Source organism: Eumetopias jubatus, unplaced genomic scaffold, assembly GCF_037043125.1.
Source record: "Eumetopias jubatus isolate StellerSeaLion01/CBP00866 unplaced genomic scaffold, mEumJub1_p1.0 scaffold_6, whole genome shotgun sequence".
NCBI classification, from domain to species: Eukaryota; Metazoa; Chordata; class Mammalia; order Carnivora; family Otariidae; genus Eumetopias; species Eumetopias jubatus.
In genome coordinates this window covers 69,897,561-69,917,688 of record NW_028274812.1, presented here as the reverse complement: position 1 = coordinate 69,917,688, position 20,128 = coordinate 69,897,561, and the positions used below count along the sequence as shown (strand labels likewise).

The 20,128-nt window shown below is 44.9% G+C and overlaps 2 protein-coding genes across 6 annotated transcripts in view; one reads left to right on the top strand and one right to left on the bottom strand.

Moving 5' to 3' along the window:
* Window positions 1-478, bottom strand: part of RRAGD (Ras related GTP binding D) — a 39,198-nt gene extending 38,720 nt beyond the window's left edge. For both annotated transcript variants that reach the window (XM_028107995.2, XM_088023918.1), the window contains exon 1: window positions 148-478. In XM_028107995.2, coding sequence (XP_027963796.1) covers window positions 148-283 — 136 coding nt within the window. In that variant the 5' untranslated portion in view covers window positions 284-478. The remainder of the gene's footprint in view (window positions 1-147) is intronic.
* Window positions 479-13,999: 13,521 nt separating this feature from the next.
* ANKRD6 (ankyrin repeat domain 6) overlaps window positions 14,000-20,128 on the top strand; it is a 181,026-nt gene continuing 174,897 nt past the window's right edge. For all 4 annotated transcript variants that reach the window (XM_028108055.2, XM_028108056.2, XM_028108057.2 and 1 more), the window contains exon 1: window positions 14,000-14,174. The gene's annotated coding sequence lies outside the window, so the exon portion shown is untranslated. The remainder of the gene's footprint in view (window positions 14,175-20,128) is intronic.

Sequence of the window (20,128 nt, the reverse complement as noted above, 5' to 3'; positions counted from 1 at the left end):
CCCCTCAACTCCGCTCTCCTGGATCCCCTCCAAGTCGGTGGCCTGCGCGCCTGGTCGGGCGGGGGACGGGAAGACACAGAGGGAAGGGACGGGGTGCGGGCTGAGGACGCGCGGGGCGTGGGGCCGGGCGGGGGACCCCGCGCTCACCTCCCTCCTCCGCCCCGCTGTCCGGGTCGGCGTCCGAGGAGTCGGGCCCGTCCCCGTAGTCCGCTAGCCCCACCAGCTCATCCTCCTCGTCGTCGTCCTCGTCCTCCGGCTGCGGCTTCCCCAGCACCTGGCTCATCGTTCCCACGGCCGGCCGTCCTGGGGGTGGCGGGGGTCCCTGGTGGGGGCCAAACCTTCTCCCCTGCCGCTCGCAACCTATTTCTGAATTGGGGTTTTGTCTGGAGGTTGGCGGGAGCCCGCGGAGGCTGGGCCGCGCGCCCCCCGCGGCTGTCGGCGTCCAGGTCTGGGTCTCGCGGTTCCCACCGCGCCCGGAGCCCCCTTCCCCGCCCCGCCCGCCTGCCGGCGGAGGAGTCAGCCGGAGCGCGGCAGTTCCTCCCCGAGGAGGGAGAGAGAGACTGCGTGACCCAAGTCACCTGACACACACTGTCTCACACACACACACACACACACACACACACACACACACACACACAGGCGCGCGCGCGCGCTTTCCCGGGCTCCAGCCCCACTCGGCGGGGCGCTGGGCCGAGGCCGCGCGCACACACTGGGGGGGGCGGGGGCAGGGCGGCGCGGAGCCCTCCACCTAACCAGAAGCTCACAGTGGCACACGCCCCGTACCCTGGGACGCTGCGCAGTCACCCACCGCGGCTGCGCGCTAGGGGCCCCCACGCGCGCCTCATGCACGTGGTATCCGCACAGGCTGGTGAGCTGGGGGCCTGCACAACCTGAGAACATATCCCGCACCCACCTCCAACACACACACCCTACCTTGGGTGGCCGCCTCTAGCTTTCAGTCCTGGGGAGGGTTCCAGTCCCAAGTGGACTGCCACCCCCCCGCGCCCCAACACTGCTGCGCCCGGGCCTCCACCCAGAGCAGTGTGCCTAGGACACAGCATGGATACTGAATCTCCCCGAGAAGAAAACTCGGAGAAAGGCACTGCAGAGGCTCAGTCTCCATAGCAATTGCCTTTCAGTGTGCATTTATGGTTCAAAGCGCTTTCCACTAAGAATATTAAAAAATCAGGCCTACCCAGATGCAAATATTTCTTAAAAACATAACATGCCTCATGGCTGCCTAGATGGAATAATAATTCCTCTTCAGCGTTTTGGGAAAGGTTGCAGGTGTACAACATACTCAGAGGCTATTCATGACCACCTACTTCTGTCTCATTGTTTCAGACTGTAATCCCCCATCTCAAAATAAAATGTTTCAAGCTTTGGGGGGTGAGGGGGGCAACTCTCACATGGGAATAGCAACAATGTGTGGGTGAAACTAAAACCTGCATTTCTCCACAAGCTTTTTACTGCAGGACATGCTATACCCACCATTTCTGGATACTGCAAAAATCACGTGGATGAACTTCCTTCTGTCAAGCACAATAGGAAATACACCAGCTGGCCAGCATGGTGATCCAGATCCTACAGGTGCCCGCAGCGCAGCAGGTGGTGTGGGGGAGGAGGCAGGGAGCTGAGACTGGAGGCTCTTGGGGCCCAAGGGTGCTGCCTCTGTCGGAAACATTTATTGAGCACCTACTATATGCCAGGGGCTGGACTAAGTATGGGATGGGGGGGTGTCCACCTATGCTCAGAACAGTGTTCCTGCCCTGGAGGACCTCTCAGTCTAGCAAACCGTGACCCATGTCCTGGATTTTGTAGTAGTTGTGTTGAAGGTGGATGTAGACACCTAGGAGGTGACTGCTTCTAATTGGAAGGGTCTTCAGATTTTCCAAGGGGAGGAAGCATAACTTGATATGACTGCATCAGTCAAGGGCCTTTCCAGGAGGAAAACAGATGGTACGGGCAAAGATTTTAACTCTCAGAAAGCTTTAAGTTAAGGGACAATTTAGAGGCATGGGCAGGGTCCAGGGAATCAACACAGAGATTAGCAAAAGTGGGAAGATACTATCACCCCTAAAGTAGTAGGAGTAAAGGAAGAGAGCTAGAGTACTGGGCAGGGGGCACAAAACAGGAGCTATAGCTGATGAGAAAGCAACCACTTTCAGAAGTACCTCACTGTCAAGGAGACGGCAAAGAAAGAAATACCCTGACCTCTCTCCAACCACCCTCCATTCTCCTGGGAGTGCCTCCCAGTGGCCAAACCCAGCTGGAAACCAGAGGGCAAGGGAGTCTAGAACCTAGTCCAGGACACAGAGATTGGACAGGGCAGACAGCGGGTACCAGGCTGGGACTGGAGTAGGGGGCAAACAGCATAGCCAACACAAGAAGGCTCTACTTGCTCTTCTCAGAGGAAGTTACTCTAGGGATAATTTTCCTAGTACATTTTCATCCATTTTATAAAAGGAAGTTCCCTGGGGGGAAGGAAGAAGTCCTCTCCCAGAGTGGCCTTAAAGACTTTCAGCTATCCCAGAACAAACCCACCAGTGTGGGAAGGTCATTGAGCTGGCTTGATTCAAACTGCAGAGGGTTACTCATGGGGCCCAGGAAGCTGGTCCAAAGTCAGACTAGAGAGTCAGGCATTTCTGGGCTGGTTGTTGAGTGTGTCTGCCCCAGGGACCCAACGGGTCAAGATAGGACAATTCCTAAGTCAAAAACCCCACTGTACCTGAGACCCAGAAAGGATGGAGATATTTGATGATCCTCTGCCTTCCCTCCAAAAGACAGATTTTAGAGGGTACATCAGCAGTAAATTGGAGCACACCCTAAAATATTTGAGTATTGGACCATTCTTGAGAAAAAAGGAACAAATCCATAAAAAATCAATGAAAGCCAAATTCTCAATTATGCTCCACCCCAGGGTAGATGAGAGTCATAAATAGGTCTAAGAGATTCTAATTTATTGTCATTTACAAATGTACAGAATTGATAAAGTTTGAGCAAAAAGAACAAGAAAAAATTTTATTTTTTAAAAGATTTTATTTATTTTTTTGTCAGAGAGTGCACAAGCAGCGGGAGAAGCAGGCAGAGGGAGAAGCAGGCTCCCAACTGAGCAGGGAGCCTGATGAGGGGCTCGATCCCAGGACCCTGGGATCAAGAACTGAGCTGGAGGCAGATGCTTAACCGACTGAGTCACCTAAGCGTCCCAACAACAAAAAAATTTATTGCTTTTCTTTTGCTGTTACTTCAAAACTATCAGCTTTCAAATAAGGGATATACTGAAAAAAAATTGAAAGAGAAGTTTTTTTTTTTTTAATTTAAGTCATGTATGTAGATTCTTTCAGAATTTAAATAAAAATGGAAAGAGTTTGGGGTGCCTCTGGCTCACTTGGCAGAGCATGCGACTCTTGATCTCAGAGTCCTGAGTGAGTTCAACCCCGTGTTGGGCATAGAGCCTACTTTTAAAAAATAAAAATAAATAATAATAATTAAAAAAAAAAAAAGAATGTGAGGGGTGTCTGGGTGCCTCAGTTTGTCAAGTGGCCTGCTCTTGATTTTGGCTTCAGTCACGATCTCAGGGTCCTGGATAGAGCCCTGCATCGGGCTTCTCGCTCAGCGGGGAGTCTGCTTAAAGATTCTCTCTCTCCTTCTCCCTCTGCCCCTCCCCCTGCTAATGTGTGCAAGCTCACTCTCTCTCTCTCTCTCTCTCTCAAATAAATAAATAAATCTTAAGAAAGGAAGAAAGAAAGAAACAAACAAAGAGAAAGAAAGAAAGAATGAAAGGGGATTTGTCTCTGAGCAACCCACAGTTTTTGCTGTTGGATGTAACCATTGAAGGTTGCCCTATACATGATAGGCAAATGTCTATGAAATGAATGAAAGAAAAGAAAAAGACGGTACATGCCAGGTCTCTGCACAGATTTGGCAGATTTTTGAGATAAACTTCAGGAAGAGACAATAAGTCAAGTTTTCTACTCACTCTAAACCTTGGGGAATGCCGCAATGAGATAAATATGAATTGTGAGCTAGTAGAATGTAATCAGGAATGAGCTGACATACAAGAGATGATCACTTTTAGGCCTTCATCCCTTCAGGACTGCCTAAAGTTTTGAAAGAATTACAATATAATGACTATTAAATGCTTCTTTTATTTTTACTAACTGTTCCTTCTAAAAAAAACCTCTTAACTCTTTTTCCCTCTTTAAGAAATATTTTATTGGGGCTCCTGGGTGGCTCAGTCAGTTAAGCATTGGCCTTTGGCTCAGGTCATGATCCCAGAGTCCTGGGATCGAGCCCCATATCGTGCTCCCTGCTTTTGCTCTCTCTCTCTCTCTGTCAAATGGATAAATAATTAAAAAAATCTTTAAAAATTTTTAAAAAAATTTATTGACTTTATTTTTATTTGAGTATAGTTGATAAAAACTCTTAACTCTGAGAGGTATTTTGTAGCATCAGGAAAGATGAGCTTTGTCTATTGCCTACTAAAATTTAACCAACTAATATTTAGTGAGATTTTCCATAAATGAGGCACTGTTCCAAAATAATGTGAACTTTAAAATAATCCCACTAAGTAAGTAATATGATTGTCCTTATTTTACAGGTAAGAATACTGAGATTAAACCATTTGCCCAAGGTAGCACACGGAGTGGACCTGGAGTGGACTATGGAACTACAGTGGAACTCAGTTAGACATTAGATCTTATTCCTATTTAGTGGCTACAGCCAATTACATTATAACCTTAAACTGAAAAGGGGGGGGGGGGACCAGAAGTGAAGAGCTGCCTCCAATTCTCCTAGGGAAAGAATCAAAACATACATATACACTCAAAAATGGGTCTGTTGGGGTGCCTGGGTGGCTCAGTCATTAAGCGTTTGCCTTTGGCTCAGGTCATCATCCCAGGGTGCTGGGATTGAGCCCTACATCCGGCTCCCTGTTCTGAGGGAAGCCTGCTTCTCCCTCTCCCACTTCCCCTGCTTGTGTTCCCTCTCTCACTGTGTCTCTCTCTGTCAAATAAATAAATAAAATCTTAAAAAAAGTGGGTCTGTTGCCCCAAAATCTTCCTAACCAAAAGAAGTTGGAAAACTGCTTTTCATAATGAAGTTGCTGATTGTCATCACTCCTTCTATGAGGAACACAAATAGCAAGTGATTTAATATCCTTTCTGGTTTATATGGCTATATTGTACCATAAAGCCAAAGTATAATATCCAAGTGGGTTTTTTATTTAAAATTTGAATTTTAAAGGCCAGAAGTTTGTGCCCTTATTTTAGTGAATTATTTTGCCGCTTGCAGTTAGATGTCTTGTGACAAGGAACGTGAGAGCTATTTAAAAGAGACCTGTACAATTTTGGCAGAATAATTGCAGTCCTGAAGAGGGCAAGCAATTAAATACAGCCTGCATCCTGCATCTAAGGATATTTTAAGGCATCTGATGGCATTTATGCCTGGTTCCTGGGATTCACATATTGAGAGCCTTTTAGGCTTTCTTTTAAAATATGTATTTAAAGCCATTAATTCTCTCTTGAAGCAAACAAAGACTCTTCTACAGAATCTCCCTGGACTCCTGCTAATCCAGGGAAGCCAACCAAATTTTTCAAGAGGGCATCTCACAGTCTCCAGGTCTCCTAAGACAGTCATTGACCTGATCAAATCATTAAAAAATCATTAAATCATTTTCACTGAGGCCATCCACTATTAAAGAGATTTTATTAAAATAATGTTTTGAGGAGCATCTGGCTGGCTCAGTAAAACGTGAGACTCTTGATCTCGGGGTTGTGAGTTCGAGCCCCACATTGGGTGTAGAGATTACTTTAAAAATAATAATGTTTTAAAAAAAATAAAAATAATAATAATAATGTTTTGATCTTTTAAAAACACGCATATGGTAAAATAGTCAAACAGCATAAGAGAATATCCAGTGAAATGTTAGTTTCTTTCTGGCTCCCCTCCAAAGAGGGAAACACTCTGCTTTAAATGTACAAACATATTTGTAGCCATTATAGAGATTTATATTTGATAACTTCATCTCTTTAACAGTCAATAAATATGTTTTGTTTTGTGTTTTTTTAATGACCATGAAGACAATTAGATTTTCGGGGCTGTGCTTTGGAGGAGATAAACAGAGGGAGGTGAAACAGTACATAAGGGTGAGAGAAGGAGCCTGATTTTGATGGGGTGGTCAGAGAAGACCTCTCTTAAAAAGATGACATTTGGGGCACCTGGCTGCCTTAGTTGGTAAAGCATGTGACTCTTAATCTCAGGGTCGTGAGTTCAAGCCCCACATTGTGCATAGAACTTACTTAAAAAAATTTTAGGGGCACCTGGCTGGCTCAGTAGATAGAGCATGTGACTCTTGATCTTGGGGCTATAGGTTCGAGCCCCACGTTGGGTGTAGAGATTACTTAAAAAAATAAAATCTTAAAAAAAATTTTTTTAATAAATAATTAAAAAGATGACATTTCAGTTGACCACGAGGAAATAGCAAAGTTAAAGTTGGGATGGAGAGTGTTCCCCTGGAAGGTTTCTCAGTAGTTGGAAAAACCAAGGAGAAAGGAAAGGGTGTTGGAGGAACAAAATGTCAGTGCAATGAGAGAGGGGGACAGTGGTAAGCATGAGGGATAGGTGGTCTTATTGGGAGAAAGGGTTTTGGGATTTTATTCTAAGTGCCTCTGGAAGCATTGAGGAGTTTTAAGAAGGGAAGTAAGATGTGTGGTTTACTTTTCTAAAAGCCCTTGCTGGTAGATAAGATGGCCACAACCATCCACACCATCATACATGCCCTTTTGCAAATGTGACTTTGCCACTCCTCCCACCTATTTTCCCTCCTTTTGAATTTGGGCAGGACCTTTGACTTGCTTTAACCAATAGAATGTAGTAGAAGTGACAGTGACACTGTGCAACTTCTGAGACTGGACCATAAAAGGCTTTGCTTCTTCTTTTTTCACTTTCTTGGAGCTCAGAGCCACCATGAAAAGAGGTCTGGGCTAGCTTGCTGGAGAAGCCCCACAGACATGGAGGCCATGAAGGATGCCATAGCACAAGAGAAGAGAGGCCCCAGCTTTCCAGTCATCCCAGCTGAAGGGCCAGACATGTGAGTGACACCATCTTGGATTCTCCAGCTCACCCTGCAGCCACATGAGCAAGTCCAATCCACATGGAATACAGACTTGCTATTCCAGCTGAACCCTGCTCAGCCAACCCACAGAATCATGAACAAATAAAATGGCTGTTGTTATTTTTGTTTTTAGTAGGCTCTACACCCAATGTGTGACTTGAACTCACAACCCTTAGATCAAGAGTCACATACTCTACTGACTGAGCCAGGTAGGCACCCCTAAAATGGCTGTTTTTTAAAGCCATTAGGATTGGGATTGTTTGGGTGCCTGGGTGGCTCAGTCAGTTGGTGTCTGGAGTACCAGTCTGCTCCACCTAGAGAAGCACACTTTGTGAGAGCCAATGGAGAAGGGTCTGAGCTGCTGGAATCCATTTCTTAAGAATTCATGGCATACTGAATATAAAAAATAAACCCTCTAGTCTGTAAAAGAAAAGATAATATCATTACCCATTAAAGAAATGCAAATTATTGGGACAACGATGAGATACTACTACTACCTATCAAAATGGCTAAACGGGCACCTGGGTGGCTCAGCCGTTTGAACATCCTACTCTTGGTTTTGGCTCAGGTCATGATCTCAGAGTCCTGAGGTCAAGACTTGCATCGGGCTCCATGCTCAATAGGGAGTCTGCTTGAGAGTCTATCCCTCTGCCCCTCCTCCTGCTTCTCACCTTCTCTCTTTCTCATAAATAAAATAATAAATAAATAAATAAATAAATAAATAAATAAATAAATAAATCTTTTTAAAAAATGACTAAAATTAAAAAATAATAATAACAGCAAATGCTGGCAAAGATGTGGAAAAACTGGATCTCTCATGGGGCACCTGGGTGGCTTAGTTATTAAGCGTCTGCCTTTGGCTCAGGTCATCATCCCAGGGTCCTGGGATCGAGCCCCACGTTGGGCTCCCTGCTCTGCAGGAAGCTTGCTTCTCCCTCTCCCACTCCCCCTGCTAGTGTTCCCTCTCTCGCTGTGTCTCTCTCTGTCAAATAAATAAATAAAATCTAAAAAATAACCCCAAAACTGGATCTCTCATACATTGGTGGTGGGCATGTAAAATGACATAGTCATTCTGTAAAACAGTTGGTTTGATCTCAAGGGTTGTGTGATTGAGCCCCACACTGGGCTCCATGCTCGGTGGAGTCTGCTTGAGATTCTCTCCTTCTTCTCCTCCGCTCCTCTAAAATAAGTAAATAAATATTTTTAAAAAAATTAAACATGCAGGGGCGCCTGGGTGGCTCAGTCGGTTGAGTGCCTGCCTTCGGCTAGGGTCATGGTCCCAGGGTTCTGGGATTGAGCCCCGCATCGGGTTCCCTGGTCGACAGGAAGCCTGCTTCTCCCTCTCCCACTCCCCCTGCTTGTGTTCCCTCTCTCACTGTGTCTCTCTCTGTCAAATAAATAAAATCTTGAGAAAAAAATTAAACATGCAATTACCATACAACCCAGCAATTGCCGTTATGGGCACTTAGAGAAATGAAAACATGTTTATATAAGAACCTGTACATGATTATTCATGGCAGCTTTGTTCATAATAGCCAAAACCTCTAAACAACCCAAATACTTTTCAACAGATGAACAGTTAAATAAGCTGTGGTACATCCACACCATGGAATACTACTCAGCAATAAAAAGATGAACTATTGAACCACGCCAACAACCTGGATGAATCTCTAGAGCACTTACACTGAGTGAAAAAAAGACAGTCTCAAAAGGTCACATTCTGTATGATGTCATTCATATAACATCCTTGAAAGACAAAATTGTAAAGATGGAAAACAGATTAGTGGCTGCCAGGGGTTAGGCTGGTATGGGGAAAGGAGAAGGTGTGGAGCATGAGTAAGATTCTTTGTGGTGATGGAATAGTTCTTTATCTTGATTGCAATAATGGTTAAATGAAGCTACACATGTGATAAAATTGCACACACGTTGGGGCACCTCAGTGGCTCAGTCGGTTAAGCAACTGCCTTTGGCTCAGGTCACAATCCCAGGGTCCTGGGATCGAGCCCTTCTTTGGGCTCCATACTCCACGGGGGCCTGCTTCTCCCTTTCCCTGTGCCTGCCACTCCCCCTACTTGTGTGCTCTCTCTCTCTGTCAAACAAATACACAAAATCTTTAAAAAAATTGCACACACATTATACCAGTGTTAATTTCCTGGTTTTGATATTGTGCTATAGTATATAAAATGTAACCATTGAGAGAATCTGGGTGAAGGATACTCCTGACCTCTTTATACTATTTTTGCAACTTTTTATGAATCTATAATTATCTCAAAATAAAATTTTTTAAAGATATAAGGATTAGAAAGGAAGAAATAAAATATCCTTACTTGTAGGTACATAGAAAACTAAAGACTTTACAAATCACTCAAATAAATAACAGAGTTTAGCAAGGTTTTTGGATGTAAGTTCAATAAACAAAGATATTTGTATTTTTCTTGACAACAAAAAGGGTAGAAAATGTACTTTTAGAGGTAGAGATATCACTTGCAATGGTAAAAAAAATTAATAAATCTCAGATAATGAAAAGTTCTTTTTTTAAAGATTTTATTTATTTATTTATTTGAGAGAGAGAGAGAGAGAGGGAGAACACAGAGGGAAAGGGAGAGGGAGAAGCAGACTCCCCCCTAAGCAGAGAGCTGGATATGGTGCTTGTTCCCAGGACCCTGAGATCATGACCTGAACCAAAGGCAGACACTTAACCAACTGAGCCACCCAGGTGCCCCAGAAAATGAAAAGTTCTAAAAATGTTTTAAGTCACTAAAATTCTAAGTAAATGGACAGACATGTCAAACGTGTTCATAGATAGGAAGACTCAACAGTGTAAAGATGTTAATTCTCTCCAAATTGCAGTAGCAGCAAACAATTTATTTCTTGCTCCCATTACATGTGGGCTGCAGACAACTTGTAGCCTGCTTCTCCCTCTCCCTCTGCCTCTCCTTCTGCTTGTGCTCTGTCTCTCTCAAATAAATAAATAAAATCTTAAAAAAAATTGATGAAACAGCAAATTAACAAAAGAGAGAACAAGAAAATTTATTAAATATTAAAGATGTTCAATTGCACTGGTAATTAGGGAAGAACAAATCACAACCATAATAAGTAATAATTTCACACACACACAAACCAAAGAGGTAGAAGAAGGGGAACTTTAACACGTTGCTGATGGGAATGAGAATTGATACAACTGGTTTAGAAAACAATTTGGTGAGGCACCTGGGTGGCTCAGTCAATTCATTGGCAGGCTCTTGATTTCGGCTTCTGTCATGATCTCAGGGTCATGAGATGGAGCCCTGGGTTGATGCTGAGCATGGAGTCTGCTTGGGATCCTCTTTCTCCCACTCTCTCTGCCCCTCTCCCCCTCTCTCTCTGCCCCTCCCCTGCTCACACACTCTCTCTCTCAAATAAATAAATCTTTAAAAAAAACTCTGGCATTACCTAGTAAATTTGAACACATACATACCTTAAGACCCAACAATTCCACTTCTAGATAATAATCCTGAAAACTCTTACACACATGCATCGGGAGAAATATTTGAGTGTTCATAGCAACACTGTTTGCAACAGCAAAAACTGGAGCCAACCCAATGTCCAAAAGTAAGACTAGATAAATAAATTGTGTTATCTTCTTACAATGAAACACTATATAGCGGAGAAATTGAATAGCTGAATCTCAGAAACAGAATGCTGGGGCGCCTGGGTGGCTCAGATGGTTGAGCGTCTGCCTTCGGCTCAGGTCATGATCCCAGGGTCCTCGGATCAAGTCCCGCATCGGGCTCCTTGTTAGGCAGGGAGTCTGCTTCTCCCTCTCCCTCTGCCTTTCCCCCTGCTTCTTCTCTCTCTGTCTCTCCCGCAAATGAATAAATAAAAATCTTAAAAAAAAAAAAAAAAAGAAACAGAATGCTGAGTGAGAAAAGCAAGATGCATAGGAAGAATGTAGAATGATTCCTTTTTTTTTTTTAAGATTTGTTTATTTTAGTGAGAGAGAGAGAGAGAGCATGCCCACACACGCAGACTGCCTGCTGAGCACATAGCCCTACACGGGCTCAGTCTCACAAACCCTGAGATCAGGACCTGAGCTGAAATCAGGAGTTGGCCACTTAACTGACTGAGCCACCTAGGCTCCTCCAGAATGATTCCATTTACAAAAAAGTTCAAAACTAGGCAAAAACTGTGCGATGTTGTGTTTAGGGATATATATATTTGTGATAAGAGAATTATTAATACACACAGGCAACATTTTTTTTTTTGGTTGTCAAATGATCCTTCATTGAAATATTTCCTTTGAAATATTTCCTTTGTAGTTTTTAACCAGCTGGGCATTTCATTGCACCACTGTTGATGTCATCTATGTCATGAGGGTGGCAGCCATCAACATTACAGCCCACAGACCAGGCAGTCTCTAGGATCTCTTTAATGGTTCCAGAGAGATCTCTGGCTAAGGATCAGTGCTGCATATGTTGGACAATGTTGACCATTTCATCAAAGGTGGTATTTCCACTGTGCTTAATGTTTTTCTGCTTCTTTCCGTCTCTTGGCAGTTCCTTGAGGGCTCTGATAATCAGGGCAGAGGCAGAAGGTACTACTTCAATCTGGGCCTGTCTGTCCTAAATAGTCAGTTTCACTGTAATCCTCAGATCCTTTCAATTACTGGTGCCAACCTTTTTGGGAGACAGAGCCAGGGAATCGATCTTGGGGGCCAGGTCAGACGTGGCACCGACTTCTCCACCAGTGCACCTCAGGTATACAACTTTGGTCTCATTGGGGTCAAACTTAGATGGCATGGTGGACGCAGCTGGTGTCAGATGAACCTGGATTTGGGATGACTGAAGTGAGTTGCACCATCACCTGCTCCAAGCTGAAAGCCAAAAAAGATAATCCAAAATTTAGTATGGTGGTTTCCTCTAGAGGAGAAGGAGGATATGATCATGGAGAGGCACATGGAAGGTTTCCCGGGTAGAAAAGCCTTAGCAAGGGCAGTTTCAGGGAGTGGCAGGGTTAGAAGCTGCAATGGTGGGCTGAAGGATGAATTGAAGCTAATGACATGAAAGACAGCTAGTGCAGCCAACTCATTAAAGAAATGTTGCTGGCAATCAGAGCAGGTTATATTCTCAGAACGCAGGGAAAACTATCATTGGCAGAACAGACTTTTCTCATGAGGCAGAAAGAGGATGTAGTGAGGTGGATCTATGAGGCTGGCTTTGATTGAGCTGAATAGAGGTACAAGAATGGAACTGTAGGCTGGGAGTCTTCCTCATATAGAGGGAGGTTTAGAGTCTCTTTTCATTAGTTTTCCAAAGACTGTGTGCCCACTGGGAGATGAGCAAACAAGATCTCCAAGCAGCTCACCCACTGTCCGCTTTGGCTCCCATGAGGCCCCTCTGCCAGGAATTCCCACTAGGAATAATTACAGACCAGTTGGCTTCCAGGAGCATTCACATGTTTTATGGGCCAGCTTTCTGTTCTTTTCAGCAGAATTAATGTGTGATTGCTCTGACTGCCCACAAATGTAACTTAAAACTCCATCTCATTTCGACTTCATGTTGGTGTTCTAAAAGCCTCCCAGAGGAAGGAAGCACTCTTTATTTCTGGAAGTTCATTCAGGGGAATGGCTAAGAAAACTCTTTAATCTGGAAACATATAAGAAAGAAATGATCAGGTTGAAAAGTCATGCATACATATCTTGACTTTGGGGGGTTCACCTGTAATTCATTGGTGACTGGCCTGGAGAGAAATCCAGAGCTACCAATGGGCAGGGAAAGGAAACGTGTCCTAACAGCTCTAGATGAAGAATGACAGGGATGGGAACAAACCTGAAGAGGGTCAAAGCACACTCGGGAGAGGTTTCACATCCTGCCAAGAAAAATTGCAGCTATGGCTATGGGGTGGGTTAGTTCTGAGATTGTAGAGGAAAACCAAGCTCTTACCCTTTCCTGGTGTGAGTTTGGATCTCTCCTACCTAATGCTCCCTGAAAGAGCGAGGGAGACAAATATATTAAGAAAACGGAGGAGATCATCACGTTTCTTTGCCTATGGAAACCAGGCCTATTTCAAAACAGATCAGCAAAATCAGGTTCAAAATAAGCTTGTCCCAAACCTCAGGTAAGACTGAGACTCCATTCTAGGGTTCCATCTCCCCTTCCTGCTGTGTTTTGGCAGCAGTTAGTAGTCATGTTTCTTCAGAAGGCTGAATGAAGTTCCATTCATCCACGCATTCACTCGATAATACTTTATTGAATGCTATCTTCAGGGAACTCTTCTAGGTGCTGAAGGAGGAACTGAAAAACAGACAAAAACGGACTAAGTTAATGGTGTGTAAAGTGTGATTTGAATATAGGAGTCAGGAATGCTCAATGCTTTTGTCTGTGTCATATGGGATGTTTCTGACAAGCTACTTACAGACAAGCTCTTTGCAATAGGGGCTTCCTTACCCTTTCCAGCTCTCTAATGAATCTGCCTCATTCTTCACTGTTGAGCTCCCACTGAGCCATTCCAGTTAAGAGAACGAACGAAGAATATACTGAAATATCCATTTGGCCACGGGGTGAGGCATGCTTTTTTCCTAATTCCCCCCCCCCCCCCAGTAAACCTCCTGGCGACCCGTGCCCGGAAACCTTACCACACCGCCAGCTCCCCTCCCTCCCAGTCTTCAGAAGGAGGCCTCCCGAGCGGACTAGGAAAGGACCCTGGCCCCAGCTGGGAGCGGCCTGCAGCCCAGGGACAGCCCCAGGGACTGCCCCAGGGCCTTCGGGCCCCACCTCCCACAGGTCCCCGCCATGTCGGGCGCAGGCCGCTGCGGGGCGCTGCGGCCCCAGTTTAGGAGCCAAGGCTGGGGCGGGGCCAGGGCCGTGCGGGCTTGCGGGCGCGGCGAGCTCGGCCACAGGTAACCTGCCGGAGCCGGGAGCGCAGCCTGGCGAGCGGGTGGCTGGAGGCGCGGCGCTGGGCGGCGCCGAGGCCCAGGGGCCGCCGGAGCCTGCGTGAACCCGTCCCGGTCGTCTCCCCTCGCCCCCCACCCTGTCGCCGACAGCGGTCCCTGCGGCGCGGACGTCCGGCGCGCGAGAAAAAGGTACGGTGCGACCTCGCTGGGTTCCTTCGAGACCCCTCTTCGTCTGAGGGCCGACATCCCCCACTCCCGGGGGGCCTCCCGGCCGGGGAGGACGGTGTCGGAGGTAGGGGCGCTGCTCCCTCGGTGCCCCCAGGTCGCCGTCTGCTTGGGGGAGGAGACCCAGAGGGAGCGCGTTGCCCCCTCTCCTGCGGCCTCCGGAAAGCCGGGACCGGAGGGGGTCTTCCTGGGGCACCTCTCTTACCGCTTTGCTTCACTTGCCTCCCTAGAGTATAGAACTTTGGGTGGGGGTGGCGAACTTTGTCGTCTCGGCTTGTCCCCCTCCTCTTTCTCCAGTGAGCTCAGAGTTTGAAGAAAGTGTGTGTGTGGGGGGGGGGGCGGGGGGTCCCCAGGTATTTCTCCCGGGTGCGGTGGTTGGTGGTCTGTGGGAGTAAAGGAGGGTCCCCTTTGGTCGTCTTGCGCTCTCCGCCGCCCCCGGGCCTGCGGGCCGGCCTCAGAGTGACCGGGTTAGGCTCGGACGCGCCAGCAGCCTGCCCCCGCCTCTTACCCCTTTGAGGACCGCAAAGAGGCGCAGACCCGGGAGGGTGGGGGCTGGACTCCTGCCCCGGAGAGATCCGCCCTGGCTGGAATTAAGCTCTGTGAAGAGTTAGCAAGTGGCACCTCCCAGGGCCGGGGCAGAGGAAGCGAGGCACGTTGGTTTGAGTGCAGACACCAGTTTACCGACACTTGTCTTGGGGATTTAAGTGTGGTGCTTCCGGTAGATTTGGGGAGCGTGAGGGGAAGTGTGGAGCGTTATTTGTGACAGGAGAGGGGCTTGAATTTCATAAAGCTGGTCAAGAATGTTTTCCCTGCAGCACAGTGAGATAGTTGAATGGTGGAGATCTGCTTTGGGGTTATGAGACTGTCTTGGTTCCATCACTTGTTAGGTGTGTGACTTTGGCAACTCCACTTTTTTCCTTCCTTCCTTCCTTCGCTCCTTCTGCTAGTCAAGTGAATCAGTGGGAGTGGAGAAGGAACAAAGAAATCCGTAACTGACTGTGACCAATTAATTGTAAACAGCACTGCGCTTGGACCAGCCTGGAAAACCCATGTCGTTAAACTTCGTTTTTAAAACTGTAAACTGAGTGTGTTAGACATAATTCAGTAGTATCGTGGAAATTAAATGAAATGATGCAAGTAAAATGCTTGTCATGGTGCTCTTGAATGTTAGGCATCCTTTTTGTGAACCTCTTGGATGACAATATTCATTCATGTTTAGGTCATGTCTACTAGGCCAGTGTAAGTGGAAAGAACTTGGCAATGAAGACAAGCACACCCGGATCCACAGTAGTGCACAAGTACACTGATTGTCTTTGAGGAGTTATTTCCCATCCCTAGAATAGCAATAGCAACCTGTTGTTCTTGCATGTAGGAGGTGAAACCATACATGTTTAACTTCCTTCTGCCATCCCTAGCAGGTGCTAAGCATATGGCAAATGAATTTTTTTTTTAAATTAGGGATATAAATTAAAATTGGAAGAGTTTTCTGCCCTTTTGGTCATAAGTGGGGAGGGGAGATTTGGGGAGGGTGAAGAATAAGACACCATAAAACAACTAGCTGCACATTGTTGGAAGGTATGAACCAAGGGTGATAAAGAAATGCTTACTTAATGGGGCGCCTGGCTGGCTCAGTCAGGGGAGCATATGACTCTTGATCTCAGGGTTGTGAGTTGGAACCCTACACTGGGTAGAGATTACTTAAGTAAAAGCATAAATGTATATTTTTTAAGAGAAAAAAATACATATATTAAGAGAGATGTTCATTTGTTAACTCCTTGTTTTTCAGTGATTGTACCAAAAATTAACCTTAACTTCCCATTTAAACCTGTCAGCGTCTCCAGAGCCCTCTGGCTAAGCATTTACTCCCAAGTAAAGGCTAAGGGCTAGTGATTCAACTCAGCATAGAGACAATGCATACTTTCAACTCCGGAGGACCTACCATATAGAAATTCAGGTGTCCCTATCCCTACTGTGAAATATACCTGCACAAAGTATCAAACTACACTTTCAATGTAAAGAATAAGAATAGAACCCACACACTCAAGTACCCATCACCCAGCTGAAGAACTAGAGCATCCCCAGGACCTTGGAGCCCCCCAGTAACTCTCCTCATGGCATTCCAGCCCTCCTTCCTGCAAGTAACCATTGGTTGGACTTGTGTTAATTTTTTTTCCTGGCTTTCACACATCATATGCTACGTAAATAGCTCTGTGAAAGGGAAGTTTCCAAACAAGCATTTCCACAATAACCTGGAGCATTCTTATTTGAACTTAAAAGCAGGATATTGAGAGTGGGATGCAAACCACAAAAAAGCTGACAGTCTCAAAGTACTGGGGTGAGCCAGTCTGTCTTTCCAAGGTTTTCCCCAGGTTTCCTTGGCACAGGCTCTTGCGGGCGTGTTCTGTCTGTACAGGGGAGGCCCAGTCTCTTCCAACATAGCTTGGAGGCTATAATTTTTAAAAGCTTTGATTGAGTCCCTAAGAATGAGAAAAACAGTAATTTGTGTGCATGTGTTTTAGAAGTTCTTTTTTTAAATACAAATTATCTAGGGGAACATTGTGTGGGATTTGAAGGATCAAGCCCACAGAGAGAGCAACCTTTAAAAATGGTTTTTAATCCAAATTCTTCTTTTCCTGGTTATTATGTTTGTGTTTTGGACTTTGTTTTGAGTTCCTTTTGCAGGGTCACACAGCGCTCCCTGGAGAATCTTGCACAACTCCATCACTTCTTGATTAGACAAAAGATTCCTAAATTTGGTTCATGGCTCCCTTAGTAATTTAGTAATTTTTTCACAGTGCCCCTAATTTTAAGTAGTTCGTCATAGTAAGGTTCAAACAACTTATTAAGTATTTATATCCTAACAACATAGAAGTTATTTTTAGAAAAATAGTACATATAAACTGAGAGAAAAAATATTGTTATATCATTCTTAAATAACTCCAATTACAAGCAGGATGTGTGTGCCTGTACTAATTCCTAAATCTTGGGATTAAATTGGATACCACCACTCTCATTTCCTGTTCCACATTAATTTTTCTGTAGCACTTGCTTTTTATCACAGCATTCACTGAAAACCCAGGTTTTGCAAAGATGTGTATGATGTCATTGATAGGAGTGTAATGTGATCTAACATTGAAACTGAATTCTGGTTTGTAGATTCAGCATTTTCCAATGTGTTGAATACACTGTGTTTACCTCAAAACTTTGAAATAACCTAAGTTGCCCTTGTGAATTTGCTGCAGTATCCAGAGTGCCTTGGTGCTCAGTTTGGGCATTTTTGGTCTAAGGTAAAACCCTCTTCTGGGGAGAGAGCAGTTATTAAAGAAGGGGTCTGTCTGCCTGAGGTAGCCCCAGGTTAAGTTACTGTGTGGAGTGGGCTAAATCTTGGTTTCTCCTCTACATAAAGTGGAATGGCGAAAGCCTGCCTCTGAGCGTCACTGAGAGGATTAAACTAGATAATGTACATAAAAGCATCTCTAAAGGGCCTGGAATATAACAGTCTCAAGAAATGATAGCTCTTTTATAATTGTTAAATAGTACTAAATAGTCCAGTAATAGGTAAATATATCATAGTCCCTATTTAAGAATAGCCAGTACAAAAAAAAAAAGTCAGTGCTTAAAATCTCAATCTTAGCAAATAAATTATGAAGTAGTTGGTTCACAAAATAAAGTGATTTATCATTTTTCAAACAGCAAACTCTGGTGTACCATTGTGATACATTTTGACTTTGCAGACCCATCTCTGGAATGTTCATTTTCATTTGCCAGCATGTGTCCAGGTTTGAGGAGGAAATCATAACTGATTGGAGGGAGAAGTCCTGAACTTGGACAAGTAGATTTCTGATTTCAGGAGGGAAGTACTTTGTGTTAGGTCTCGGGAAATTTGGACATGGCTTTGTAGGGGCCCAGGGCAGGCTGCCCCAAAATGTGCCTCTTTGGCATAAAGATTATTTCGAGTTAAGAGTAACAGAAATCCAGCAGATGCAGCAAAACTGCTCTGCCTCCCCATAACTGCCTAAATTTACATTGGAAAGGAGAGACTGCAACAGGAAGAGAAGTATTAACAGGGGCCCCCTTTAGGAACTCATCTGCATAATAGAACATCTTGTTTTTCCAAACATCTCCTTTCTCCTTCTGGCTGATGAATTTTCTTCTGTGTGTCCTCAGGCCCCTACCTTTTTCCTTAGCTCACGTAAGCTTCAAATTGCCTCATTGTCTTTGGAATCTCTTGTCTGTGTGGATTCCCCCTAAATATGCCTATTAAATTTGATCTTCTCCTGTTAACCTGTCTTTTGTCAATTTGATTCTAAGTCCAGCTAGAAGGACTACAGGGCAGAGGAAGGTCTTCCTCCCGGATTGGTTACAAACCTGCAAATGTTTCAAGTAGGGTTTAAATTTTGCATCTGCTGGGCGCCTGGGTGGCTCAGATGGTTAAGCGTCTGCCTTTGGCTCAGGTCACGATCCGAGGGTCCTGGGATCGAGTTCGCATTGGGCTCCCTGCTCCTTGGGAGCCTGCTTCTCCCTCTGCCTCTCTCTCTCTCTCTCTCTCTCTCTGTCTCTGTCTCTCATGAATAAGTAAATAAAATCTTTAAAAATAAATAAATAAATAAATTTTGCATCTGCTTACAGCATAGAGAGGCAGACAATCTTTTCAGATGAAATAATTTTATTAAACTTATTAGCATCACATGATAATTCCCATCAATAAGTGGTACTTACTAATCCTCCAAGGAAAGGCTGATTTGAATAAAGATGTCATACATGGCTGTCATGGTGTCTTTTAGGAAGCAGAGACCTTTACTCCCTTGTCCTGTTCATTTTCCAGAACCCAAGCCTAATTTAGAAGCTGGTGATATCTGGACAATTTGTGAGAATACATTCAATAGTGATATTTCTAGTGTAGTTTTTTATTTTTATTATTGCTTGCTTTGGTCATTTATCGTTGAGCAACCTGTACAGAACCGTAGGTGATGATGCTTCCAAGTTGACATAAATCCTACTGGATACAATTTTTATTTGTTTTGATTCTTTTTTTTTTTAAAGTAGGCTCCACACCCAACATGGAGCTTCAACTCAGGACCCTGAGATCAGAAGTTGCATACTCTACCAACTGAGCCAGCCAGGCGCCCCTAGTTCCTAATGTTGAAGGTTTTTAATTTCTTTGTGAGATTTGGGGATGTATGTGTGTGGGAGAAACTATTTTGATTCTTCTTAACTGATTGTTCTCTTTCTTCCATTTGATGCCTTATGTGGGAAACAAAGGCAAAAGAGAAAATTAAATTTCCTTACTTCTTACATCCCGTTGACAAGTCCTTGAAACAGGCAGAGTGACGTTCCACTGGGAGCTCAGCTACCTCGATGTTGACACTTTGCTAAGGGCAAAAGGCAATCTTAGCCCGACCCCCCAGGATCCTGTGAGTCTACTTTAAGCATATAGAAATTCCTTTGGAAGCTCCCTTTATCTCTTACATACCCTCCCTGCCCCAAGATACATGTTAGGAATCATCCTCCAACCATATAGCCCACTGATATACATCTGAAGGGTCTCAGGACTGAGGGTTTACTAAACAATAATAAATGACCTTTCCTAACAATAGTTGGCCCCCTCAGGGTCCTAGAAACCTTGTTTCCAAAATACCCTGAAAGTTTGTTCTGTCCCTAACCCCCTCCTAACTATATATAATCACCACCCCTCACAACCCCAGTGCAGCTCTTTCTGCCTATGGGTCCAAGCCCTCCCCGCCACTCCCCCCCCCCCCCCCCCCGCCCCGTGCTTTAATAAAATCACCTTTTTGCGCCAAAGACATCTCAAGAATTCTTTCTTGGCTGTCGGCTCTGGACCCCAACAACACTCTAAAAACCACATCAATGCCCATATAATTGTCAGCATCATTTTCATTTAACATAGAATTTCTCTT